Source organism: Lagenorhynchus albirostris, chromosome 9 (genome assembly GCF_949774975.1).
Source record: "Lagenorhynchus albirostris chromosome 9, mLagAlb1.1, whole genome shotgun sequence".
NCBI classification, from domain to species: Eukaryota; Metazoa; Chordata; class Mammalia; order Artiodactyla; family Delphinidae; genus Lagenorhynchus; species Lagenorhynchus albirostris.
In genome coordinates this window covers 4845218-4872529 of record NC_083103.1, presented here as the reverse complement: position 1 = coordinate 4872529, position 27312 = coordinate 4845218, and the positions used below count along the sequence as shown (strand labels likewise).

Below are 27312 nucleotides of genomic sequence, written 5' to 3'. Positions count from 1 at the left end.
TGCATGCACCCCTCTTTTAAAGCCTTGGTTTTTTCTTGTTACAAAGTAACATTTGTGTTCACTGTAGGAAGGAAAACATCCAAAAAAATATTGGAGAAAATAAGATAGCCACCCAGAGATAGCCGCTGTTAACGTCTTGAGGTGTTTCCTGGCCTTTCTCCACGCACACATTCACAGCTCTCTGCGTGATTTCTATTGTAGGTGCAGCACCACGGCTGACTTTCCTGCTTGTCATGTCACGAGCTTTTCCTGCCTCTGCCCTTCTCCAGAGTGTGCTGTCTGGGGTGTGTAACGGCTGACCTGGACCCCCAGCCCCTTCATTTATGTAATGCTTTCCTTCTGTGGGATCTTTAGATCGCTTACAGGTTCTTTCCCTCGGGTGTGTGGGTTTCGCTGTTTTCACCAAGCCTCAGTGACCCTCTGTGACCAGGAATCCATGTGCATTTCTAGCTGCTGCTTTGGGCTGGCTTCTCAGAGGGGAAGTTGCCGGGTCAGAGGGTCCCTGAGCCACATTGCCATCCAGGAAACGTGTGCCCGGGACAGTCCCCTGGGAGGTTGGGGGGACGTGCTACTCCCCCCCCCCCAACAGAGCGTTAACCCGTCTTGCAACGGAGCTGGTAGCCACTGGCCTCCTGCTTCTACTTGCAAATTACGGAGAAGTTACCCATTCTTCGTGTTTATTGGTTGTGTTTTTTTTCTTCTGTTAATTTGTGTTTATGGTCTTTGCCTGTTTATTGTTGGGGTCTGGGTAGTTTTCTTGTTGATTTATATGCCTTTTACCTTTCTTTAAAATACTTAACAGACTTTGTTTTTTAGAGTAGTTTTCAGTTTACAGGACAGTGGAGTGGAGAGCACTGAGAGCCCCTCTGTACCTGCTCTCCCTCCTGACGCAGTTTCCCTTAGGATTAGAATTGATTTCTGATATTGTAAAAGTCACACGTATTTCCCATGCAGGGGTTGACAACACCGCCACCCACGGGCCAGATTGCTCGCTGCCTGTTTTGGGGCAGCCGCGGGCTAAGTTTCGTTCTTACATTTTTACATGGTTGAAAGAACATCACGAGAAGAGTGTTTTGTGACCTGGGAAAATGAGAGGACCTTCAGATGTCAGTGTCCACGGAGGACATTTTCTTTGCACACCTTTGCTGACCCGTCGTCTGTGGCAGCTTTCAAGCGGCCGCGGTGGAGCCGAGGAGTTGAGAGAAGTGGCCGTGGCCTTGCAGAGCCTGGAGGGTCTGCCACCTGGCCCTTGACAGAAAGCACACAGAGCCCTGCTGGAGACCGGAAGGCCGGCTGGAATGGTCCAGAGATAGCACTGCGGGTGTTCACCTGGGCTTCCTGCTGGCCTCTGTTCCAGGTGGCTCTCTGTGTGTCTTGTGGCTGGGCTCCTGCTACAAGCACGAGCTTCCATTTGCACGAGGCTTCCTTGCAGACAGCGGTGGGCTCAGAGCTGCCCCGGTGTCCTGCGGGCAGAAGGTATTCAGGGAAGAGTCGTGGCCTGCGGGACCACTCAAACCCTCGGGGGGCATCCAGCCTCCGAACTCAGACCAGACCCCACGGGGAGGGGGCGGTCGATGGTCAGCCCCACTCCTGCCCACAGGGCTGCAGAGCGGCCCCTGTGCCCTCCGGCCTCCACGCTGCTGCCCATGCCAACCCTTCTGTCTGGAGTTCCTGCCCTTGAACCCATCCTTCTATGGAGACTGTCCCTTTACCCTCTGTTCCGCACCTGTTGGGAGCTGAATCGTGCGTGTGTCCCCCCCACCCCCGCCAAATACACACAGTGAAATCCCCACCCCGGAGCCTGTGGATGTGACCTAACTTGGAAGTAGCGTCTTTGCAGTTGTAACCAAGTTAAGATGAGGTCATGCTGGATTGGGATGGGCCCTAAACCCAGTGACTGGTCATCTTATAAGAGGGAGATTTAGACACAGACACACAGGGGAGGAGGTCACGTAAAGATGGAGGCAGAGATTGGAGGGATCTAGCCACAAACCAAGGAACATCAGGGATCGCTGGCAACCATCAGAAGCCGGGAGGAGCGAGGAAGGATGCTCCCCAGAGCCTTCCACGAGAGCGCGGCCCTGCCAGCACCTTGGGTTTTGACTTCTACCTCCAGGACTGTGAGAGAATCAGTCTCTGCTGATCCGAGCCACCCGGTTGGTGGGGATGTTACAGCAGCCCTTCTCTGTGTCCCCTCGTTTGCGCGATCCCGGACCTGGCACAGGGACGGTGCCCCAGAACGGACGGTGGCTTGGTCTGAATGGATGTTGGCAGGGAGGGAGGCCGTTGAGCTGGACGTGTCCGTGGCATTGGGCCCTCTGTCCAGTCTGCTTTTCTGTTTTGAGGCGAACATACTGCCGGGAAGGCGGTGCCCTGGCCTGGCCTGTGCCCCGTGCCCTGCGCTTGGCTCCGAGGCACGGATGCCCCCGCTCCTTCCTGCCTGCGTGCAGGGGGAGGGGCAGAGGTCAGGAGCCTGCCCAGACGAGGCTCCAGGGACCTCTGCGCAGCCAGGAGGGAAGGTTTCACTTTCTCTGGCAGCTCTGTGGGGCAGGCTGTTTGTTTAAACAACCCCAGAGGAAACCATTTGGCCAAACTGTTAGTTTCTAAACAGTTTACTTCCCTGGTGTTTAAACGAACTCCTCCCCAGGCTCTGTGTCTGGTCCCAGGGAGGGGGTTGGCCTCTCTTCTTCCGGGCCCGGCACAGCGCCCTGCGCCCACCCCAGGGGGCCCGAAGCAGGCTGCCGCTCACACCTCCCTACAAACGACCCTGGAGGTTGCCCTGATGAGCATCTGTCAAGGAAGGGGCCCAGGCCCGTGGTCCTCTCTTCACAGCTGCCCCCGCTGGCCTGGCCCTGGATGGCGTGCCCCACGCCTCTGTGCTGGGCACCGCCTGCTCAGACCTTCAGGCAGACGGGCCAGGCCGCCGCTCTTTCCTGGGGGTCCTGTTCTCTGCATTTTTCTCGGCAAAACTCAAGTAAAAACCTCAAGGGCTCTGTAGCCCAAGGGTGTCGGAGACACCTCCCCCGCCCCAGCCTTGGAGTCAATTAACACCTACAGATTTATCCCAGAGTTTAATTACTGCCTCAGCCACAGAGACTTAATCCTGAGGAATGCTGAAAATGGGGTTCCCTGATGGCGGGGTGTGCTTGAGGCTTTGTACTGACCTGGTTACCAGAGGGCTGGCGCCAGGCACACTTCGCCCCTGGTGGCTCTGTGCCCACGGGGACAGGCTGCTGGAATCTGCTGCATGGTCACAGCCACATGGAGCCCAGAGGCTCTTGCAGCTGGAGGCCAGTCTCCCGCCACCAGTCTCAGCCGGCCCCCTTCACAGGTGCCCGTGACCCCAGCTTTCCTTCCCAGCACTGATTCGTTAATGGTCTTGCTCACTGAAGGTCTCTGCCTTGTGACCCCAGGAGCACCGTGGGGGCAATTCCCGCATCTTTTGTGTCCACCCCGAGCCCCAGCACCTGGTCCGGGACCTGGCCTAGTGTAGCTGCCCACAAAGAGACCGGGGGGGTGAGCGAGCCTGCTGGGCCAGCGCATCGATCTTGGGCTTCCTGCGTGTACCAGCTCCGGGGATTGAAGTGTTTCGTGGTACCTTGCTGCCGTGTGTCCTTGGGCGGGGAGCTTAACCTCTCTCTGCATCGGGTTCCTCCTCAGGAAAATGGGGCGTGATCACACCTCAGAGATTGGTGTGAGGACTGTGCCATTTCAGGTGATTGTGTCTGGAGGATCATGGGAACAGGGACGGGTGAAACAGGCTGGAAATATGTTTGGCGACCAAGCGTCTGGTTCCATCGGGACCCAGCATTTTCTGGGGAGCTCCCTCCCCCAGCCTCCATGGTGGCAGATTAAGGCAGAGCCCTCCGTAGAGTTTGGTTTATGGTCCCCTTGATGTCAGAGCTAAATGGGGACGCAGACACCATCAGGTTGGGCTGATTCTTCACTATAAATGAAGAAACTAAGGCCCAGAGAGGGTTAGGGACCTGCTCAGCATCACACAGCAGGGGCAGGGCCAGGAGGTTTCTGCCCTGAATTCTCCCTGCTTGTCCTAGGATGTTAGCACCTGTTCTGGGCATGGCCCTGTGCTGGGGGCTGCAGAGCGCAGAGGGGCAATGTACCAGCATCCCCGTGAGCCAGTAAGGGCGGTGCGCAAGCAGAGGGGCAGGAGGCATGTATGTGTGGTCAGTCCATCCGCTTGGAGGGGAGGGAGGAGCAGCTTCCTGGAGGAGGAGGAGGCCTGCGACCTGGCCCTCGAAAAACGGGTCTGATGTCACTAGAACATTTTGGGAATGGAGCCCAGCAGAAGACGATCGGTTGCAATGCAGAATTCCCCTCCCCTCCCTCCAGCACATACCAAACCAGAACTTGCATGGACACCTCTAACGAAATCTGAGTTTGGATCTGGGACGTTTCCGACGTAGCCGGGCACCTTGGGCACCTCCCTTTCCCCCCCATCTGCCCCAGTTTCCCCAGCGCTGGGCTCGTGAAGCCATGCTGTCCGTGCGCGCCCTCTAGCGGGAGGATCGGGTTATGAACTCTGGGCCTCAGAGCAGCACAGTCCGGATGGGGTTCCTGCCCTTAATTGAAATGCAGGGCAGGGGGCCCCAGAACCCCTGTAAAACGCTGGGTTCCGAGGGCTCCACCCCTGTGACAAAAAGCCGGTCAGTTGCTCGAGGGCTGTGGCTGGACCAGGCATGAGGAGACCAGGCAGTCGGCTGCAGAGCCCAGGCCTGGGGGCCTCGGCATAAGGAGGATGCTGGGCTGCCCCCATCCCTCACAGCTGTGTAACTTCAGGTGGGTCCTTCCCCATTCTGCGCCTTTCATCAAACCAGGCAAGTGGCCCCCGGGTGCCAGAGGTGTCTGTGAGCCTAATCTTCCTGCTTCAAGGAAGCAGGAGTCTGAAGACCAGAAAGGTCCAGAATGAGTGCGTGGACTGTGACCCAGCTCTGGGGGAGGGGCCACACCCTGACCCCAGCAGCCTCCGGAGGTGTCCGAGTCACGGCTGGCCAGCACCCCTGGGGTCCCTGAGTCCATGTGAGGCTCCAGGTAGTAGCACGTGAGGCTACTTCTGCTGGGAGTTCTGATGAGTCCAGGGAGGATCCAGGGCAGAGTCAGATGTGTTTTGTTTACGGCAAGTTATGCTCAGAGACCAAGACTGTCTTTGCCAATAATTTATCTAACACAGGTTCGCTGTGGGAATTAGGATTTATAATATTAATAATAATAGTTCACAAGCCAATACCATATGGGATAATGTCTCTTAATAAATCAATAAAGAAATAATATACTCCAAACCAATTACATTATTGTTCCAGGCAAAGGGAAGGTGAAGGATGTCAAGTCCAAATGTAGTTGAGGTGTAGCTTTCTACGAGTTGGCTCTCCGTAGTCAGTCCGTCCAACTAAAAGCTGGGTGTTGGGCTTCCCTGATGGCGCAGTGGTTGAGAGTCCGCCTGCCATTGCAGGGACACAGGTTCATGCCCCGGTCCGGGAAGATCCCACATGCCGCGGAGCAGATAGGCCCGTGAGCTATGGCAGCTGAGCCTGCGCGTCCGGAGCCTGTGCTCCGCAACGGGAGAGGCCACAACAGTGAGAGGCCCGCGTACCACAAAAAATAATAATAAAAAAAAAAAAAGCTGGGTGTTGGCTGCCAGCTCAGGTCCCTTGCTGCCGGGGCACGTCGCTAGCAGGTGACAGCACTGGTGACGGCGGGCCAGGTGGGCTGCTCTGAAGGTCGTCACTCCAGGGGCCCTTCCGTGGCTGTACCACTGCCTACGAGGAGGCGCCTCACCAGGGCAGGAACAGCTGTCTTCTCTCTTCCTGAGGCTGTTGTGCGCTCTCACAGCACCACCGACCAGGAGTGGCCTGTCCATGGCAGGAGCTCAGCCAGGAGTCGCCTTGCCCAGTCCTCACAGGCCCTTGGTATTTAAAGCCTCAGTGTCCATTGCGTCATTGTCCTTATGGAGAAGCCCCAGTGGAGCCCGTCGCCAGCTGAGTGTATCGACAAGGACGTCGATGACGTCACCCTGGTACAGCTTCCTCCACGTAAACAGACTCACCTTTAGATAAAAACAAGTTCACTTAAGGCGTAAACAAGTGGATTGGAAATCACAACAAACCAACACACAACAGTACGCAATACTGCTGGGGGGACAAAGGGGGAGATGGGGCGCCTGCCCCCAGGGCGCTCACCCCTGTGGGTGAGACGGCCACCTGGGAGCCGTGGACCTGTGATGACGTGTATGGTCATGGGACCCGAAGCTGCCTTGCCGGATGGGCGTGGGGAGGCAGGGTGGGCTTCAGGGAAGAGGTGGCATTTGAGTCCAGTTGGGGCTTTGAGGAGCATGGTGGGCGAGTGGGGCCTGGAGCCCAGGGCCCAGGCGGGACTGGTAGTTGGGGCTGGTTTGTGGCCAGGAGAGGGGCTTGCAGGGGAGAAGGGGGACTGAGCGTGAGGCAGCTCTTACACAGTGATTGAAGCCAGACGACCGTGTGGCTTTTGGCTGGCTGCTTAACCTCTCTGTGCCTCCATTGTCTCATCTGTGAGATGATGATACAAACAGCGCCAGCCTCACGGATCTCTCCTGAGGATGAACTAGTGGCTGTGTAGGAAGATCTCGGCGAACGTTACCGAACATTACTTGTCCTTGCCAGGAAGCCCCGGGGACCTGGCTGAGCCCCTCTCCTGCCACGCCCACTGCAGGCCCCGTCTCCTGTCCTGCCGCCGGCCTCTGACCCCACTGCTCGTGTGTCCACAGGGGCCGAGGAGGTGCTGCTACTGGCCCGGCGGACGGACCTGCGGAGGATCTCGCTGGACACGCCGGACTTCACAGACATCGTGCTGCAGGTGGACGACATCCGGCATGCCATCGCCATCGACTACGACCCGCTGGAGGGCTATGTGTACTGGACGGACGACGAGGTGCGTGCCATCCGCAGGGCGTACCTGGACGGGTCGGGGGCACAGACGCTGGTCAACACCGAGATCAACGACCCCGACGGCATTGCAGTCGACTGGGTGGCCCGCAACCTCTATTGGACGGACACGGGCACCGACCGCATCGAGGTGACGCGCCTCAACGGCACCTCCCGCAAGATCCTGGTGTCCGAGGACCTGGACGAGCCCCGCGCCATCGTGCTGCACCCCGTGATGGGGTAAGGCTGGGGGCGGGCGCGGGGGGCCATGCTGCGGGGGGCCGGTGGTCCTGGGGCTTTCTTCCCACGTCAGGATGAAGCAGATGGCTGGGCCCTGCTCCCAGAGTCCTGGTTCAGGAGAACTGGCCTTTCTAACAAGCTCCCAGGTGATGGGCTGATCTGGGGACCAGACTTTGAGAAGCTCTGATAGAGAACTTGGTTACCTTTATAGAAAACCCTGGAGACCTTGGGTACGTCACTTTTCCCCCTGGGCTTCAATCTCCTCACCTGTAAGATGGAGCCCTCCACTGGGGTGATTTCCGGTTTAATAATGGTGACAAGAGTGGTGGCCACTGCAACAGTGACTGCACACATGCCAGATCTCTGTCAGGCACGTTCCACGTAGCAAACACATTTTTCTCCTCCTCTCGCCCCGTGGGGTAGGTACAGTTGTATGGAGGAGGAAGCTGAAGCTCAGAGAGGTTAAGTGACTTGCCCAAGGTCACACAGCTGGGAGGTGGGGATTGGACCTAACAGTCTGGTTCCAACTTTGCAATTTAGGATTCTGTGGATCTGGTCAATCAGTGTAGGAGCCTTTCTGAGACCCTCAGCTGCTCAGAGGGTAGCAGCTGAGTGCCTTCCTGGGACCTCATGACCAAGAACACGAAACTGGCAGACCCCAAGAGGGGAGGAGTGCTGGGACCTCTTGGGGGCTGGGGCTGCAGGGGAAGCCCCCCGCCCTCAGTGCGGAATGTGGGCCCACGTCCTGGGGATGGCCTGGAGGGGCTGGGAGGGCAGCCCTGGAAGGCAGCCGGTCCCGGGAAGGTCCCTAGGGGGAGAGACTGAGCTGCATTGACTGTAACTGTGCCCACGAGGCACATGCCCCATCGGAGTGCCCACAAGGCATCAGGTGCTTCTCCCATTGCCCCAGGGCTGAGGCTCAGTGTGAGGCGACCCCGCAAGGTGCGTGCTGTGTGTGGGGGGCAGGGGTTGCAGCCCCTCTGCCCAGGGAGCCTGTACTCTGGTCCCCGCCCCGGGGCTTTCAGACGTGCTCTTGCTGTGGAGCTGCCTCTGTCTATAGAAGCCCAGCGGCACAGCCCTCGGAGGCGGGTCACGGGGCTGTGGCTGGACAGGCCCGGGGCTCGAGCAGCACCGCGGAGCCTGGGGGGGAGTGGACAGACAGAGGCTGCTCTGTGTGCTGTCGAGGGGCAGGGCCGTCCCCCTGGGAGGGGGGGTGGGGGTGAGAAGCGGGCCCCCGGGGTCTGAGGACCAGGCGGGCAGGAGCTCGTGGCCAGCTCCAGTGTCGGGATGCGGGCTCTGGGTTCGGGAAATGGGGACCTGCTCCCACTCTGCCACCGATGAACTCTGTCAAGTCACCCCCCTCTGTGGGCATTACCTGTGAAATGGGGGGTGGGGTCCCCCCGCCCTCGAGTGTGAGGACCTCAGGAAACGGGGTCGGGTCAAGTATAAGATCACAGGGTTCAGGGGCGGGAGAGGAGAGGCCGCCAGCCCGGAAGGGCGCTGTGCTCAGGGCCCAGCTCTGGCCGCTTTCTCTGGGCTGAGCCCCCCCACCCCGGAGGGCCCCCAGCGCCCCACGGGATGTCGCTTTGCTTCTCGGGGCCGCAGAGAGCGCGTTGCCTGCTTTGCTTTGCACGTGGGAGCCCTTCAGCTACTCGAAGGAGGTTCCACTCAGCCCCTCCCTCCCCCTGGGAGCTCAGCCCCTCCCTCCCCGGGGTCCCTTGACAGGCCGTCTGCTGTTTTGAGTCCTAGCGCCCCGTGTAGTTAAGCCCCCCGCTGTCCCCGTGGAGCCCCTGGTCCTGCACACGGGCTCGGGCGTGGTGGGTGGGTGCTGTTCTCTGTCCTAGGGGTGCAGCCTGGATGGGACAGATGGGCAATGTCACGGACATGTCCTTCTTCTCCAGCCTCATGTACTGGACAGACTGGGGGGAGAACCCCAAAATCGAGTGCGCCAACCTGGACGGGCAGGAGCGGCGCGTCCTGGTCAACACCTCCCTGGGCTGGCCCAATGGCTTGGCTCTGGACCTGCAGGAGGGGAAGCTGTACTGGGGAGATGCCAAGACGGACAAAATCGAGGTGAGTCATCCTCGTTGGTCCACGGAGCTGCTCAGCGCAAGTGGAGGCGCAGCGCTGCAGCTGTCGAGCCCTGATCTTTATGCAGAGGCTGGCCTGGCCGCCCCTGCAGCCCGTCATACGTGTCAGGTGGGCAGCAGATAGATGCCTGTGCTATGCTATTTGGCCAAATAGAATCCCTGAAGAAATAACTTACTATGATGTGTTTCTGACATACGGAAGGTATGTAGCTGAGCTAACAGCACCATAGGGTGTATGTGGTTATGTAAGATGTTATCACCGGGGACTTCCCTGGCAGTCCAGTGGTTAAGACTCCACCCTTCCACTGCAGGGGGCGCAGGTTCGGTCCCTGGTCAGGGAACTAAGATTCTGCATGCTCCGCGGTGTGGCCAAAAAAAAAAAAAAAAAGATGTTATTAAGGGGGAAACCGGGACAGGGTACGCAGGAACCCTCTGAACTCCGTGTGCAACTTCCTGTTTCAAAATACAAAGTCATAATAAAAGAAAGAAATAACACATACCCACCACCCAGCCTAAGAAGTAAAACATAATATAGCTGATGCCAGAGGGGACCACTCTCCTAAGTTTGACGATTCGTTCCCAAGCATTAAAAGACATTTACTACGTGGACGTCACGCGGCACAGCACGCAGTCTTGTGTGATGCTACATGATTAAAGGGGTGCTCTGTACGCGTTCTTTAGCATCTTGTGTTTTGCTCAGGGCTGCGTTGTTTGCGGTGCTCTTGACCATACGGTAGTTAAATTGGTCCCTGACGTTGGTGCCTCTCCTCGGCTGGATGCATCCCTCGCTTCCGGTAGCTTCTGGATAATCCTTGTCAGCTCTGGTCACATCACTGCTCATTGATATCACCACCTGGGGGTCGCCTTCGCTCTTCTCACGGCTCCATGGGGAGACCCCCACCAGGCAGCTTGCAGGGGGAAGGCGGGAGCGAGACTATGACCGTGCGTCTGTGTCGCGGGGTTTCAAGCCACGCTTCTGAGCAGGAACGCGAAGGGGACTCGGGGCTGGGCAGATCCCTCTCCCACGCAAACCCAAGGAGCTGCAGTTGGCACCATTTCCTGTTGGAGTTCCCTATAAACTGTCACTTTTGAAAGGATCTTGTTTGAAGACACTTGTCTCTCTAGCCTCTGAGCCTGAAGGCGAGACCCCTGTTTCCTGCGGCGTGGCCACGCCCACCGTGTCTGTAGCCACGCCCATCCCGGGAGTGGGTTGGGGATGCGCGTGTCCAGCTGACACTGCCACACGCGCTACAGGCATCGCTCGGTTTACTCCCACAGCAGTGGGTTGGTTGGGGTGGGTTTTTTTTGGTAAAATAAACATAAAATTGACCATTTTAACCATTTTAAAGTGTACAACTCAGTGGCATCTAGTACGTTCACAGTGGTGTCCAACCATCAGCACTCTCTAGTTCAGGAACATTTTCATCACCCAAGCCCCATAACCTGTTAAGCAGTTGGCCCCCAGTCTCCGCTCTTCACCCCTCTGCCCTGGCAACCACTAATCTCCCATCTGTCACTATGGCTTTGCCTGCTCTGGACATTTCATGTGAGTGGAATCATACGATCAGTGGTCTTTTGTGTCTGGCCTCACGCAGCAGAATGTTTGCAGGGTTCATCCATGTGGCAGCGTGTGTCAGTACTTCATTCCTTCTCCATTGTATGGAGAGACCACATTTTGTTCATCCGTTCATCTGTTGGTGGACATGTAGGGGGTTTGCACCTTTGGGGGATTGTGCATAATACTGTTATGAGCATTTGTCTACAAGTTTTTATTTGAGCATCTGTTTCTAATTCTTCGGGGCACGTACCTAGGAGTGGAATTGCTGGGGCATATGCTAGGTTTATCGTTAACTTACCGAGGAACCGTCAGGCTGTCTTCCACAGTCTGCACCATTCTACATTCTCACTAGCAGTGTGCGAGTGTTCTGATGTCAACATATCCTCACTGACACTTGTAAAATTCTCCTATTATCATGGCCATCCCCACGGGTGTGCTGTGGTGTCTGGTGGTTTTGATTTGCATTTTCCTGAGGACGAGTGATATTGAGCATCTTTCCATGTGCCTGTCCCACAATAGTGTTTTGAGGTATGTGGCATCGTCCCCACGTGTGGATGAGGCACTGAGGCCCAGGGGACAGTAACCTGCTCAGGGTCATGCAGCAAGTAGGTGCTTTTTGATTTTCTGCTTTCAGAGTCAATCCACAGACAGAGCCCGAAGCGTCAGGCTACTGTACGCAATATAAACGTTACCTGCCGTGGTTATGGAACAGTAGGATGGACCAAAGTTAGGAGCGGACAGGTGGGGAAGAGCTTCAGGGGTAACCAACAGAGGCCCTAAAACGCTGACATCATGGTAACAGGAGGATGGGGGAGGGGCGTGGCATAAGTGACAAAGTTATTGCCGGCAGAGTACGCGGTGGCTGGTATGGACAAACCGGGAACATGCGCCCCAGGCGTATCACCTGTTGATTTGGAGCCAATCACCAGGAGGCCCCAAAAGAGAGACAGAAGAATTGGAAGTGTTTGGGATTCTTTAATCCAACAAACTTGGGAAACGTGCGGAGGCTTTCCTGCCTCACTTCTCTCTTTGGAGCCTCTAATACACTTTGATAAGCAGACCTCCCACGGGGGACTAAACTGCGTAAGTGTTCTCAAACTACACGATCTACGGCCCCCTTTCTTTCCGTGCTGTGGCTCCGGTGGCACACACTTTGGGAACGCTGACCTAGGCCGCCTGCCCACACGTCCAGAGCTGACCCCGGCTTCGGGGTTAGTGCTGGACTCTCCCTCCGCCCCTGCCGCAGGGAAGCCACGGACATGGACGGACACAGAGGTGGTTCTCTGTGTGAACTCCAAGGGTGGGAAGCGCCCCGATGAATCGCAGGTGCATTAGGTCATGGCAGCTTCTTGGAGTCAAGCCTGGAGCCCAGGGCAGACCCTTCTGGCATTCTTTTCAGTGGTGAAATGCCCCAGGGTGAGCTTCTTGGAGGTGGCCCGAGCATGCCTGGGGACTTGCCCATGTGTTCCTGCTGTGGACACCCTCCCCCTACTCTCGGGCCTCAGGGTTTGCTGCTGAACACCCAGTGGGCATCAGCTCTGCTCCAGGTGCTGGGTCACCTTGGTAAATACGCCCAACAGATGCTCCTCTGGTACATGTTACATGAACCTTGGGATCAGGCCACCAGCCCAGGTGCAGAAGCCCCTGCTGGGGTCACGGTGGATTCCATGGGCTTCGGGGGAGTAGCCGAGAGCAAGGGGCCATGTCTCCTTTCCTGAGGACTCAGTCGGACTCCAGGCCGGGGGACGGTCAGGGGAGGGCTCTTCCAGGTCAGCACAGCGACGGGACACGCTTCCAGCAGTGGTCACGTCTCTAAGGTGTTATGCCCGAGACAGATGCTAAGGAGCCTGAGCGTGTTTCTTGGGCATATCTTGCCGGGTTGCTTTGGACGGGAGAAGGGATTCTGTTCCGCGTGGTTGTGCGCGTGGCCTGGCTCCGAGCGCGGGCGCCGGCAGGAAGGAGCTCCACGCGGTGTCCACCGGCTTCCCTTTGAAGATGCATCAGTCAGGTTCCCGCTTCGCCCGCCCGTCCCGAAAATGACTTCCCAGGGCAGCTGTGGCTGATACCCCGACAAGCTGGGAGGAGAACAAAGGTCTAGAGGGCCGAGTCCACGAAGTGGGGATTCCTCTGGACGGCGGTCCTGGCACATAGATGGATTTGTGCAACCGAGTCCAGGCTGCGGGCAGGGCCGCGCCGCCCTCCAGGTGGGCCTCCTGCCGCCTTGCCTGTGACGGCGTCCTGGACGGCGGGTTCAGGCCAGCCTCGGGTCGGCAGCCCCTCGGGGGATTAACTCGGGGTGGCTCCCCGTCTGGGGGTGGGGGTGGGCCCGGGGCTGGCTCACTCTGGGAGGCAGCCCTGAGGTCCCCTCCCTGTCCTCAGGGACCAGGGATGGACCGCCAGGGCAGTCCCGACACGCGCAGGTTGGAGCCGTGTGGGGTGGACATGGGTGTAGCCCCCGCCTCTTTCTGCATCCACAGAGCTGCCTCTCTGCTCCCTGCTTTCCCACCCTCTTGGGCTGGGGGTTCCCTGGGGCATCTCCTTAACCCTCTCCTGAGTCTAGAGCCCTTGGGGTTGGAGGTTCCTGCCCACAGGTGCGTAGACTTTCCCGTGGCTGCAGCCACATCCTCCGGACCCGGCCTCTCACCCTTTGCTTGCGTGTTTCCCCCTCCCCCTCCCTGCCCAGCTAGGCTCCCAACCCAAGAGCGTGTCCTCTCCTCCTCCAGCCTGCCACAGCTCTTCGGCCTTGTGTCACAAGGTTCAACTTTACTGGTAAAAGTAACTCGGACTCACTGTCTCCCTCTTCTGTCTCTAACTGATGGCCCCTCGGGCCCTGCACTTCCCTCTTCTCCCTCTGACCAGCTTCTTGGCAGGTGCCGGGCCCATGACAGCCCAGCGTGGGTCCTCTCCCAAGCAGATTCTTCCATCCGGAGCTCTTTCCTGAGCCCACGTGCCCAGCTGCCCCCGGCCCTCTCCCTCGGAAGCCTGAGTCGCCTCCCGCCACACGCCACGGTCTCACGTATGGGAGCAGCTCACCTCATCCACGCACTTGGCCACACGGTGTAGGGTCTTCCTTTCCAAAACAGCAACATCCTGGTTCCGGCCTGGAGGCTGCCTCTCCCAGCCAGAGGCTGTAAGGCCTTCCACATCTATGCAGGGCTTGTGCTCTCACTTAGCTATGGAGTCATCATCGTCATCATCTTTTCACTTGTTTGTGAGCGGCCATGTCTCCCAAAGCAGGTGGGAGCTCTCTGGGCTTGAACTGGGGTCTCTGTGCTGATCCCCTGGCAGGGAGTCAGGACACACCGGGTCTGCATCAGAAACGACCTCTCCCTCTTAGTCCTTCCCCCACTCTCTCTGTCCCCCACTTCCCCTCACCGGCCCATCCTTGCATCCTCCTTCCCCACAGCTGCCTGTCGGATCGTCCCTGAGTGGAACTCCTGTCCTGTCGTAGCTCGCGCTGCCTCTTTCCCTCAACCCCGCTCCCCGCCCCTGGGCGAGCATCTGTTCATCCTGCAGCACTCACTGAATGTCACCTCGTGCTGGAAAAGCAGCACGGGACAGACCCATGCCCTGGTGGAGTCAGTGTTCTAGAAGGGGAGATATAGACAGCAGTGACCGGGACAACCGCAGCCCGTCAGGTGGTCAGTGTTCTAGAGGGACGCCGAGCAGAGAGGATGGGGGCCCAGGGGGCAGGGGTGCGGGTCGTTCAAGCTCCCCTGACAGCACCCTAGCTGCTTTTCCAGCCGCGTTGGTTCTGAAGCCCTGCCTTCTCCTCTCACTGACTTGTGTATATCCTGTCTATTTCCTTCTGTTTCTAGAGTAGCGGGAGGAACGGTGCCCGTTATTAATCCCGAAATAGGCAAAGCGTTTAAACACCCTTGTGCTCACACAGTGATCAGGCAGGTCCCTGGATGGCGGTTTTAGCCATTCCTGGGTAAGAGCAGGCTCGGGCCTTGCCCTTTGCGGACTGGAGCTGTCTTTCTAAAGCTTCCTCCCCAGCTGTTTCCCCGCCCCGAGGATGGAAGAAGAAGTTTTGCAGGTCGACCCATAGTCCAGGCTGTTTGGCCCGTCTCTGGGGCAGGAAGTGTCACCTGTGTGTGGCTTGCCTTGTACTCGTTGGAGGCCCCGGGGGTCACTTGGGCTCTCTGCAGCCCCCCCGATGTCTTCCTCGGCCAGGACCACGGGGAGGTTGTGTCCCTCGCAGCCGCCATCTGCTGGTGGCCGTCTACTGTCAGGGTAGACATTCATGGGGAGTACCCGGTGGGGAGTGACACACCCGGTGGAGCAGGCGGGCCAAGGATGAATCACAGCCTGAGAAGTTAAAAATACATCCGTCCCCCTGTTCCTGACATTTCCTGAGTCGATGGAGGTGACTTCCAGCACGAACAGAATAAACACTCATTGCAGGAGTGACGGATTGGCTGTGTGTCCGGGTCCATGAGCCCTGGGGGAGAAGGGTGCAGGGCTTCCGGGCAGCGGGGCCACAAGCTGTGCGGGTGTGTAAGATCTCTTTTGTTACGTGAAACAACAACCAGAGCAGTTTTAATTTGGGGCTTTGTGTCTGAGTATAATTGTTCCATCAGAGAGCAGAACTCTTTTTTTCTTTAAACGTGTGCTTTCAAAGGGTTGGTCTTGGGCTCTCACCTCTTTGCACGGCCAAGTCATTAGAAACAGAGGATTCAGTGTAAGGCAATTGCACCTCAGGTGACTTTTTGGGGTCTACTGTTTTGTGGGTGGCCGTGCAGACCCCGCAGCTGTGGGTTCTGCCTCTTGGAGTACAGCTGAGGGCGGGCTTCTCTGGGGTCTGCCCACCCTTCTGCGCATCACGCCGCTGTTGATCTGCGGGTCGTGTGATGAGCTGGCCAGGGGATGGATGTGTGCTCTGCTTGCCCTGCCTCTACCCCACTCCAGACCTGGGCTTGGTGTGTGGAGTCAGCCGAGCACAGGAGGGCGGAGGCCAAAAGGTCGGACAGCAAGGCTGGCTGGCACTCGGGCGCCTTCGGCACCTGGCTTGACCATTTTGACATAACTTCCTGGAGGTATCTAGTTTCCTCTCCTGAAAATCAAGGGCAGGGGAACTTCTTGAGCAGGGGTTGAAACCTGTGGGCCGGAGGCCAGAATGACTATGTTTGTGCCACTTTCAAACGCACGGTGGTTTTTACACTTTTTTTTTTTTTTTTTTTTCCGGCACTGCACAGCATGTGGGATCTGAGTTCTCTGACCAGGGATTGAACCCAGGCCCTCGGCAGCGAAAGCGCAGAGTCCTAACCACTGGATTGCCAGGGAATTCCCTACATTTTTAAGTGATTGAAAACAATCAAAAGAATGGTGTCTCGTGACGTGTGAAAATTATATGAACTTCCAGGTTTTTTGTTTTTAATTTTTGTTGTTTGCACAAATAAAGTTTTATTGGAACACACTCGCGCTTGTTTTAGGCACCCTCGGTGGCTGCTTTATCGCGACAGGGACCTTATGGCCTCAAAGCTGAAGGTATTTACGATCCTTTTCAGAAGCAGCTTGCCAGCCCCTGTCCCCGGCAATCCGCCTCCTGGGCTCTCTCCCGGCTCCCATGTTATCAGGCGGCCCAGATTCGATTCTGTTCTTTCTGGGCTCCGCTCAGGGCCCAGGAAAGGGGGAGGCCCCCGAGTTGGCCCCAGAGGGAGCCTGGGGATGGGGGGGTTGACACGTGTGTTCCCTGTACGCAGGTCCTACTTGTCTGCTCCAGGATTTGGGAAAGGCCTGGTCCAGCAGAGTTACTTCTACAGATGTGTTGGATTTGGTCAAGGTGTGTTGAAAGCTGCCGTAAAAAGGCCGCTTTGGGATCATTTATTTTCTCAAGTGTTAGAGTCTTGTTGTCCTCCCAAGTTGGAGGGCCTGAGAGGTGTTTCATGGGGTCTGTAATCGTTCAAAGTGGGATGGGGTGAGGGAGGGGCTTCCGAGGCAGAGGGAAGCCCTGCCAGCCCAGAGCCAAGGCTCTGTCCTTGCGGTGGGTGCCGCCAGCCCAGCCCGGGGGGGAGCAGCTCACACCCTCCTCACTTTGTTCTGGGCAACCAGAGGGTGGGGCGAGGGTGTGTGTGGGGACAGAGGTTGGGGGAGGGATTGCTGCTGGCCAGCGGCTGTCTCCCCGCCCCCCCCATCTGGCCCCTTGTCCTCTGCGGGCTCACTTTCATCCTTCCTAAGCTGGGCAACATGTACTTCCTCCCCTCAGTCAATAGAACATGCACTTATTTATGTCTGGAATTGAGTTGTTAAAGGAAATAAAGAAAATATGGATATAGAGAAGGATGAGAAAAATCTCTTCAAGAGATGCTGTTGGCATTTTGGTATATAAAAGGTGGCGCCTTTATTTTCCAGATGTGGACGCTCTCTTTATAGCGATCGTGTCCTACCTCTACCATTCTGCCCGCCCCCGCCCCCAGCGCCCAGCCCTGGTTATTCTGTGTCAAGGAAGGAGCAGGGGGTTGAGCCCTGCCTCTCACGGGCTGTGTGTTGTTAGAGACACTCTTTCTCTTGCTGTGCACCTCCTCGGCGGGAATCCCAGGCGAGACCCCTCCCCACGTCTGAGTTCTGTGCAAAGCGTGTGTTCATCGCCTTTATGTTGCCTTCCTCTTGTGGGGCCGAAGCCGGAACCAGCACCCTGGACCAGTTCGGAGGATTAATCTATCACCTGCACTGTATGGCTAACCAGTGGGCCAGGCCTGGTGCCCAGAGCTCCGCACGGAGATCCTACAGCCCAAGGTCTACACTCCAGCTCGTGGTACAGGACGTGGTCCCATCCGGTGTTCTCATCTGGGCTGCTCATTGGAGCCACCTGTGGGGAGCTGCTTTCAGGACTCGTACCTGGCCTTCCAGTTTGGTGTAATTGCCCCAGGTTGGGGCCCAGCCACTGTTCTTTGGTTAAGTTCCCAGGGTGACTTCATTTATGTTTTAATATTCATTTATTTATTTGACTGCACTGGGTCTTAGTTGCAACACGCGGAATCTTCATGGTGGCATGCGGGATCTTTAGTTGTGGCTTGCGGGCTCTTAGTTGAGGCATGTGGGATCTAGTTCCCTGACCAGGGATCAAACCCAGGCCCCCTGCGTTGGGAACGTGGAGTCTTAACCGCTGGACCACCAGGGAAGTCCCTCCAGGGTGACTTTAGCTGCGACCCTCAGTTCCAGGTGGAGAGGTTGAGGTCCATGTGGGATGCAGAGGGACTTGGCTGTGGGGCAGAGCTGGGGTGGGACCCCTGGCTGTAGGACCCAGAGCTGCCTGCCACTCCTGGTTGGGCCAGCAGTTTTGTCCTGTGCTGTCCAACAACAGAGGACCAAAGTCTTTTCTGCTCAGCACACACCCGATCTGTCTTATGTGTCTGCCACCTGCAAACCTGAAGGTTTGTAGCCTTTCTGATGAGCTGGAAATATAATCCGGCTGCAGGAGACCTGTTGAGACTTGCCTTTAATTCACCATGTCTCTTTCATCCTGGCTTGAGAGCCAGGAGAGTTTGGATGTTACATTTTTATCTTGTTTTTCACATCAGCTCCTACAGGGTCCTCTGTCATCACAACCACATCTTATCCTGATTGTGTGTTTCAGTTGGTTAAGGCGTTTTTATGTTTGATAGTAGTTTTCTCCTCTGTGGCTTTTGTGGTTGATGCTTTTAATCAGTGCTGACTCTTCAAGAAAAAGATTTAACTTTTACATCTCAGAGTAAACAGCCACTAGTGTGTCTGGTGTTGGGAAGCATCTTAGAGCTGTAGGCTCAGACTTAGACCCAGAAGCGTCCTCAGAGTTCACCTGGTGCTGACCGAGCAAGAAATTAGTCCACAGACAAGCGGGAGGCTTTGCCCAGGGCTTGCAGTACGTTGGCTGTCCAGCCTTTTGGAACTGAGCTCTGCATCAAGGGTGTGAACTGGTGCCTCCCCGTCCTACATCTTGGCAGACATTACTAATCAATGAGCCCATCCCGGGTCGGAGACCCACACCTTGGTATTCCAGGCAGCTACTGCTAGTCGATCAGCAATGGTGAGAGAGAGGACACCTGTTTGTCTTGCCTGCCCCTCTCAGCCCAGCATCCATCCCCAGGTAGGGGAGGCAGTGGGGAAGACCCCCTGAATGGCCCCATCACTGAAAACATCACTCATCCAGCTGCCCCAGTGAGCCGTGGCTTTGTTAGGTGGCCTCGGCAGGCGCAGACGCTGCTGGGGCCCATCCTGTTCCAGGCAGTTCAGGCCCGTGGCTGGTTCAGCCCTACGTCTGCCATCCTGCAGGTGATCAACATCGACGGGACAAAGAGGCGGACGCTCCTGGAGGACAAGCTCCCACACATTTTCGGGTTCACGCTGCTGGGGGACTTCATCTACTGGACCGACTGGCAGCGGCGCAGCATCGAGCGCGTGCACAAGGTCAAGGCGAGCCGGGACGTCATCATCGACCAGCTGCCCGACCTGATGGGGCTCAAGGCTGTGAATGTGGCCAAGGCCGTCGGTGAGTCGGGTCAGCCTCCAGCCGTGGGTCAGCCATGCCACAGGCTCGTGGCTGCCCTTTTGGTGCACAGGCAGCCCAGTTGGAGGCCAAAGCTGGGGGTGTAAGTGACCGGCTGGGGCACCACTCTGGGGCTGGACAGCACAGGAGATGGTGAGAATATTGGTCCAGGACCAGTGGCATGGGGGTGGGGTATCGACCAGGCATGGTGACTGGGCACTGCTGGCAATAACTGTTCTCACGATGGCTAACACTTGCGGAGCGCCTGCTGTGTGCGAGGCTGTGGCTAAGCGCCTTAGTGCCCAGGGCAGCCCTCTACGTGAATTACGACGTGGCCCTATTTGCGCTGGGGAGAGGGTGGCAAAGCCGTGTAGCTAATGGGTGGCCGAGCTCAGGACTCATGCCCGGGTCTGCCTTGACCTCGTGGCTGGGCTGAGCTGTGATTGTTGTCCAGTGTGACAGGCTGGACCCTCAAGCACACACCTTTTATCTGAAAGCCAGGATCTGCAGAAAGCCCCCTTAACACAAGGATTTGCCTCTTTATAAATATGATTCCCAGTGCAGGTCGACAGGCTACACTGGGGACAGTGGTGTCCAGCTGTGGTGGGAGGACAGATGGGGGAACGGGACTGTGGGCTCTGTGGCGGCAGGGACCCTGTCCCCAGCTGGGGCCCTGCACCTAACACTGCACCTACACATGAGAGACACTCAGCAACCCTTTGCTGGTGGGAGGGAGGGAGGAAGGACCAGAGAGGCCCCAGTGCTTGCCCTTAAGTCTAGTGGGTGAGACACCCCTTAGTTAGCTCTGCTGCCAGGCTGGTGACTACAGTTGAGGTGTTAGAATATGAGGGAGGGCACTTGAGCTTGGAAGTTAGGGAGCAGGTGGGGGTCAGGGTTTGCCCGGCAGAAGGGACAGCTGAGCAAAGGCCTGGAGGTGAGGCCGTGGACGGAGACCCTGGGGGGATCTAGTGCATCTTGGTCTCTGGGAGAGGCCTTTAGTCACAGCCTGCACTCCTGAGACAAGGCGATGGAATCAACACACTTAGTTTACCAGCGCCTTTGAAAACACGTTCCTCATCCACTGTGGAACGTGAGGTCCCCCGGTTAGTGAGTGTCTGAAAAATAAAAAAGAAAACCCTAGAGATAAGAAACATGATATATCCATTGGGTGTGATTTAAAGTTGAGAAATTGGACCCCTCCCTCCCTCTTTCCCTCTCTCTCATGTAGGGATTTACTGGGAAAGATGGGGGAGAGGATTCTTTTTCTAGCTGAAATACTTAACACTAAATTAAAGCCAATTTTAACAGCACTGCAGCAGATCAGTGAGACTAACGGCCTGGCCAAAAATACACGAATGCTAAGTACAGTCTGCTACAATAAGAAAGAGGCGCCTTTGGCCGTCCTGGGTGCATCTGAGTTCGAGGGCACCGAGAGTGCCGGAAACGGGAGGAGGAACTGTCTGGGTGGCGTCTCGGGCTGCGGCCCGGTCAGCAGGCCGGGAGTCCAGGCCCGGCGGGGTGGGGGCGGCAGGGGGTGCGATTGTCCCCAGGTCGCCATGAGGATGGAGGAGTCCAAGTGCGGAGATGCCCTGGGCCCAGAGCCAGCCGTTGTTACGTGCCTTCCCCGTGCCTGGGGAGGCCCTGGGTTTCCATCCACCCACCTGCTGTCCCTGTGTGACGTCTGGCAGAAATGAAGCCTCGTACAACCATGGAGCCACTGCCCACCCCCTCTTTGCTGGGCCTCTGGCGTCTAGAGCCTGTGTCTTTCCGTCCAGGGACCAACCCATGTGCAGACAGGAATGGGGGCTGCAGCCACCTGTGCTTCTTCACGCCCCGCGCCGCCAAGTGCGGCTGCCCCATCGGCCTGGAGCTTCTGAGTGACATGAAGACCTGCATCGTCCCCGAGGCCTTCCTCGTGTTCACCAGCCGGGCCGCCATCCACAGGATCTCCCTGGACACCAATAACAACGACGTGGCCATCCCGCTCACGGGCGTCAAGGAGGCCTCTGCCCTGGATTTTGACGTGTCCAACCATCACATCTACTGGACTGACGTCAGCCTAAAGGTACGGCAGCTGGGCGTCCTCCCTGTGCACCTTTCCCGTGAATACCTACCTGGTGATGGTATCGCCTCAGAGGCTGAAAAAAGGTTTTCTTCCTTTTTTTAAAAAAAAAAAAATTTATTTATTTGGTTGTGTGGGGTCTTAGTTGCGGCAGGCGGCGCCTCAGCTGCAGCTCACGGGCTCCCCAGTTGTGGCACATGGGCTCCTTAGTTGCGGCACGTGGGCTCCTTAGTTGTGGCATATGAACTCCTAGTTGCGGCATGCGGGCTCCTTAGTTGTGGCATACGAACTCCTAGTTGCGGCATGCATGTGGGATCTAGTTCCCCAACCAGGGATTGAACCCGGGCCCCCAGTGTTGGGAACATGGAGTCCCATCCACTGCGCCACCAGGGAAGTCCCTTGTTTTTTTAATGGTTTGTTAAAATTGAAGTTTACTTGCTGTGCAATATAAGTTACAGGTGCACAGTAGAGTGAGTCACAATTTTTAAAGGTTATACTCCATTTATAGTTATTATAAAATACTGGCTACATTCCCCGTGTTGTACAATATATCCTTGTAGCTTATCTTATACCTAATAGTTTGTACCTCTTACTCTCCTACCGTGACGTTGCCCCTCCCCTTTCCCTCTCCCCACTGGTAACCACTGTATCTGTGAATCTGCTTCTTTTTTGTTGTATTCACTAGTTTGTTGTATTTTTTAGGGTTGCACGTATAAGTGATATCGTACAGTATTTGTTTTTCTCTGTCTGAATTATTGCACTTAGCATAATACCCTCCCAGTCCATCCATGTTGTTGCAGATGGCAACATTTCATTCTTTTTTATGGCTGAGGAGTATTCCCTTGTAGAAAAAGTTTGGGTTTTTTTTTTTAAAGAACTATAGGGAATTCCCTGGTGGTCCAGTGGTTAGGACTGCACACTTCCACTGCAGGGGGCACAGGTTCGATCCTTGGTCGGGGAACTAAGATCCCGCAAGCTACACAGTGCTGCCAAAAAAATAAATAAATTTTAAAAATTTAAAAAAATAAAAGAACTATAATATTTATTGTAACTCGATTCACACCATTAGAACATTAGTGAACCTGTGTTAATAAATAAGCACGAATGATTACAATGAGCAGGTCCAGTGGACACACAGGTGGCCATTTCTAGAGTGATTGTGTGTCCGTGTATTTTTCGATTCACCCCACCCACTCCCTCACGAGCGCCCACTTACTTAGCAAGCTCTTTCTTTGTTCCGGGTGCTAACATAAACATCCTGGATGAATACAGGAAAGCCTCTTTCATCTTCTAAAGCAGGGTTTGGCATACTGGTCCGTGGCCTCTGTGTTTTGTCAATAAAGTTTTATTGGGTCACACTGGTGCCCACTTGCTCATGGATCGTCTGCACCTGCTTTTGTGCCACTGGGTTGTGACGGATCCACATGTCCTGTGACACCTGAAATATTTACAGAAAAGGTCTGCTGACCCCTGTTCTAAAGTACCGGACAACTCAAACAGTTTAATCGCCTATCTTTTATTCTACTGTTGGTATTACATGGCTCTTAAAGATTTTTCTGATTTTAAGAGTCACAGGGTTCATCGTAGAAAGAGAGAAAAGTATATTATACAGAAAAGTATAAAGAAGAAAATAAAAACACCTACATCCCCACCATCCCAAGTCAGCCATTGATGTCATTTTACTGCATTTCCTTTGAGTTTTCCCCTATGTTAGTATTTCTCATAATCACAATCATATGCTACGTAGAATTCTGTATCCTGGTTTTTTCCACATCCCATTATAACAGGTATTTTATCAGCCTGTTACAAACTCTTTAACATAATTCTTTAAACGTGTAAAATATTCCAGTGCACGTATATTCCTTATCATACTTAACCGTTCCCTTATTTTATTTATTTTTCTTATTTTGCGGTACGCGGGCCTCTCACTGCTGTGGCCTCTCCCGCTGCGGAGCACAGGCTCCGGACGCGCAGGCTCAGCGGCCATGGCTCACAGGCCCAGCCACTCCGCAGCACGTGGGATCTTCCCGGACCGGGGCACGAACCCGTGTCCCCTGCATCGGTAGGCGGACTCTCAACCACTGTGCCACCAGGGAAGCCCCGTTCCCTTATTTTAAATGTTCTTCCAGTTTTTTCCGACTCCAAATGATACCACAGCGACAGGCATCTCTGTGGGTAAAGCCTCTTCTGTGTTTTCATTCCTATGGATAAAGTTTCAGGAGGAAGATTACTGGGTGAAAGGATACAGTGATTTTTTTTTTTAAGGTTACAACTATTTTGAAGGGTCATGATACCTATATATATATAATATAGCTTATATATAATGATATATTTTTATAATTATATACTATTATATAAAATATTTTTACATATTTTTAAATGAAGTATGTATTTTATATGTATTACCAAATTGTTTCTTCTAAAAAGGTTGTATTTTGCTGCTTTTCAAATGTTCCTTCAAAAACTCAAATGTTGGGAAAAACTTAAAATAAAATATAAAATAAAAAGAGTAAAACCTCGAATGTTGGTGATTTGGTCCCGGGTGTGATCAGTAGTTGCTCCAGGAGACATCTGCAGAAACTCTGGTTTCTAACCGTGTCCCTTTCCTCCTCACCTGCTCCCAGACCATCAGCCGGGCCTTCATGAACGGGAGCTCCGTGGAGCACGTGATCGAGTTTGGCCTCGACTACCCGGAAGGCATGGCCGTCGACTGGATGGGCAAGAACCTCTACTGGGCGGACACCGGGACCAATAGGATCGAAGTGGCCCGGCTGGATGGGCAGTTCCGGCAGGTCCTTGTGTGGAGGGATCTGGACAACCCGAGGTCGCTGGCCCTGGACCCCACCAAAGGGTAAGGACCATTTTTGTCCAGCAGGCGTGTCCCCGTCACCTCTCTACACCAGCCAGTGCGTTGATGACCTGAGGCCGCGGCAGACGGCTGCCCACCTGGCGCTCTGCGGTTGGAGCAGTAACGACCGCTGCTAGCTTTGAGGTGGCCGGCGCCGGCGGGACCCTTGGAGGTCATCTGGTTCATTTCATAGAGGAGACACTGGGGCCCAGAGCAGCAGGCAGGAAGGGAAGCCTCTGTATCAGGCACCACATGGGGCACTCCCAGAGGGGTCATCTCGTCTGGGCATCCAGGGGCCCTGCAAGGGGTGGGTGATTTGACAGATGCAGAAACTGAGGCTCAGAGAAGCTCAGTGATTTACTGAAGGTCACATAACTGGTTAGAGCAGGGCTGGGCCAGGAAGTCCCATGCAGTCCTTTCTAGGCTCCTGTCCTGGGCTTCTCCCCTCCTGCTTCTTGCTGGCCACTTAGCGGCGGTTTAAAACCCACCTTGCAAGCTTGCAGGGCACATGCTTTTATGTGTCAGGCAGCCTGGGGGCCCTGCCCTGGGGCCAGAGAGGCCAGGGTGGAGTTTTCCTCTGCGCTCAGTGCTCAACCCATAAAGCATCAGTGGTGTGTAGGGAGCGCTCCAAACCCTGCCTGCCACGTGCTCTTTCAGGGAAGGGAAGATTTCGGCAGAACAAAAAGAAAGGTCCAGGTTTTAGCGAAAGAACCAGTAAAACATACACAATTCTGGAATGGGGATTCCTTCCCCGGAGCCACTGCTGAAGAGAGAGGAGGGAGGACCCGTTGGTTGAGACGGCAGAGCTGAGTTCGAGTCCTGACCCTACGATGCCTGTTGGCCTCAGCGTCTTGTTTTCTACCTTCTTTAAGGAGAGGAGACTGTACGCCCCGATTTGCCCACGTGCTTCCTGCCCGTCCCGGTCACCCTGGCATCCTGTCCAGCTTAGTTAGCGTTTGTCCCTGACACAGGTGTCCCAGCCTGGATGTCATGTTGCACGGTCACCCTGTCTGTGCACCCGAATGGGAATATCAGGGCTTAGCTTGCAGGGGGGCTGCTGTGGGACCCCAGGAGGCAGCATGTAGCTCCGTGACTGCTCCCAGAGGGATGGTGGGGTGGAGGGGCCTCCGAGGGTCTCACCTCTTCCCTGCTTCCTGCAGGGATGCCATCGGCACAGCCGAGGAGATGGCGGCAGGTGTGCCCCCTGCCCTGCCGTGAGGGTGGCCGTGCCTGAGCCTGCCCCGCCCTGCTCCCATGTCTTCCAGCTACATCTACTGGACCGAGTGGGGCGGCAAGCCCAGGATCGTGCGGGCCTTCATGGACGGGACCAACTGCGTGACGCTGGTGGACAAGGTGGGCCGGGCCAACGACCTCACCATCGACTACGCCGACCAGCGTCTCTACTGGACGGACCTGGACACCAACATGATTGAGTCATCCAACATGCTGGGTGAGGGCCGGTGCGTCCTGCCGCGAGGGGGCGTCCCTGCCCTGGGCGTTGGCCGTGCTCAGCCCCCATAGGGCTGTGCCCTTGGGCCCGCCAGGCCCGAGCCCCACAGGAGGTGCGGCCACGCCCCGGGTGCTGACCCAGCCTCGCCCCCTCCTGAGGGTTGTCCCTTTCCGCCCCTGGTGCCGTCGCTGTAGATGTGTCAATAGAGACCCCAGTGACAGCTGTTCCCTACACATCAGCTGAGAACCGGGTCCCGGCCAACCCCATGCCAGGATTCTAATCTGACCCTACACCACATAGCGTAGGTCTTCGTTGATGGCGAAACTGAGGCCCACAGAGGTCGTGGGACTTGTGTGAGGTCACAGGGTGCCACTCAGACCCCACGGCCACGTGCTACAGCCCCATCTGACCCTGAATACCTGCTGGGCGCTAGGCATTGTTCTGGGACCGCTCAACACCTGGGATTAGGTTAAAGACAAAGAAACCCTCGCTCCAAGCCACCCAGCAGTGAGGGCAGGACTTGAGCCTAGAAATCACATGACTCTGGACTTCCTGCAGGGGGTGGTTATATTAGCTCCCCTGGGTGATACCACATGATGGGGCTGCCCTGTGCGACCGAGAGAATTTGGCTTCCTTCCTAATCACTGCTGCTGCCGCCACCTGTGGTGGGTGTGGTTGTGCCCATTTTACAGATGAGGAAACTGAGGCATAGGTGGGCCGAACGGCTTGTCCCCAGGTACTGTGTGAGCAGAGCCAGGACTAGAAGCTCAGTGGCCTGGTTTCTGCTTGCGGCGGGCTGCACCCCCCCCTGCATGCTGACTGTCCTGGTGTATGAGGCCAAGAGCAAGGCTTGAATGTGTCTTTGAGACTGCCACCCCCAGCCCCACAGGGAATTACAAGAGGCTGGTGCCAGGTGGGAAACCAGTCACAGCACAGCTGTGGTTGCCCGAAATAATCAAGCTCCCTGATTACCCCAGAGTAAAGACACACTGGGAGGAAAAGCAGCAAAAACCCTGGAAACCCCCTCGACTCTGCAGGTTGAGGGTGGTCGTGTGCGTCCAGTCAGGCCGTTTTCAGCCGTATTCCCACTGAATGGCGTAGGCGTGTAGGGAGCACCTGGTTAATAACAGGGGAGGCCCCGGGCAAGGGAAAGGTGGGAATGTTGCCTGGCGTGGCGTGAGTGGGCAAGGAGCGTGAACCTGGGGCCCCGCCATCCTGGTTGCATTCCTGGCCTTGCCACTTGCTGTGTGACTTGAGCCAGGTGACTTAACCTTTCTGTGCCTCGGTCCTCTAATGCTGATGGTCCCTTCCTCCTACAGCTGCTACTGTGAGAATTAACTGAAGGCACTTCTCATCAAGTCTGGAGCACAGTCACTGCCCTCTGAGTGTTTAGTTAATGATCGTTGTTGTTGGAAAAGTCCACTGCGAGTCCCAGTCCAGGGCCCGGGGTGGAGTGGGGGCGGGCAGCGTGTGCGTGACAGGCAGTCAGGGAGCACCTTTATTTCAGAACTATCTTTTTTCTAATGATAAAATGATCAACTTAGAAAATTTCTAAAAATGCAGAAAAACAGGAAGCAAAATTTTAATTATCCATTATTTCACCAGTCAGTAATAATGTATATTCATCTGTTGGCATATTTCTTTCCAGTCTCAAAATTTTTTTGATTGATTTTTTTAAGCAAA

At 55.8% G+C, this 27312-nt stretch overlaps 1 protein-coding gene across 8 annotated transcripts in view; it reads left to right on the top strand.

The window, feature by feature from the left end:
- The window catches only part of LRP5 (LDL receptor related protein 5), a 108699-nt gene that overhangs the window by 49844 nt on the left and 31543 nt on the right, over nucleotides 1-27312 (top strand). For all 8 annotated transcript variants that reach the window (XR_009542291.1, XR_009542290.1, XM_060158318.1 and 5 more), the window contains exons 6-11: nucleotides 6758-7154; nucleotides 9056-9227; nucleotides 19056-19272; nucleotides 21045-21334; nucleotides 23956-24182; nucleotides 25445-25629. Coding sequence is in view for 6 of the 8 variants with exons in the window: in XM_060158318.1 (XP_060014301.1) it covers nucleotides 6758-7154; nucleotides 9056-9227; nucleotides 19056-19272; nucleotides 21045-21334; nucleotides 23956-24182; nucleotides 25445-25629 (1488 nt within the window). In the remaining 2 variants the exon portion in view is untranslated. The remainder of the gene's footprint in view (nucleotides 1-6757; nucleotides 7155-9055; nucleotides 9228-19055; nucleotides 19273-21044; nucleotides 21335-23955; nucleotides 24183-25444; nucleotides 25630-27312) is intronic.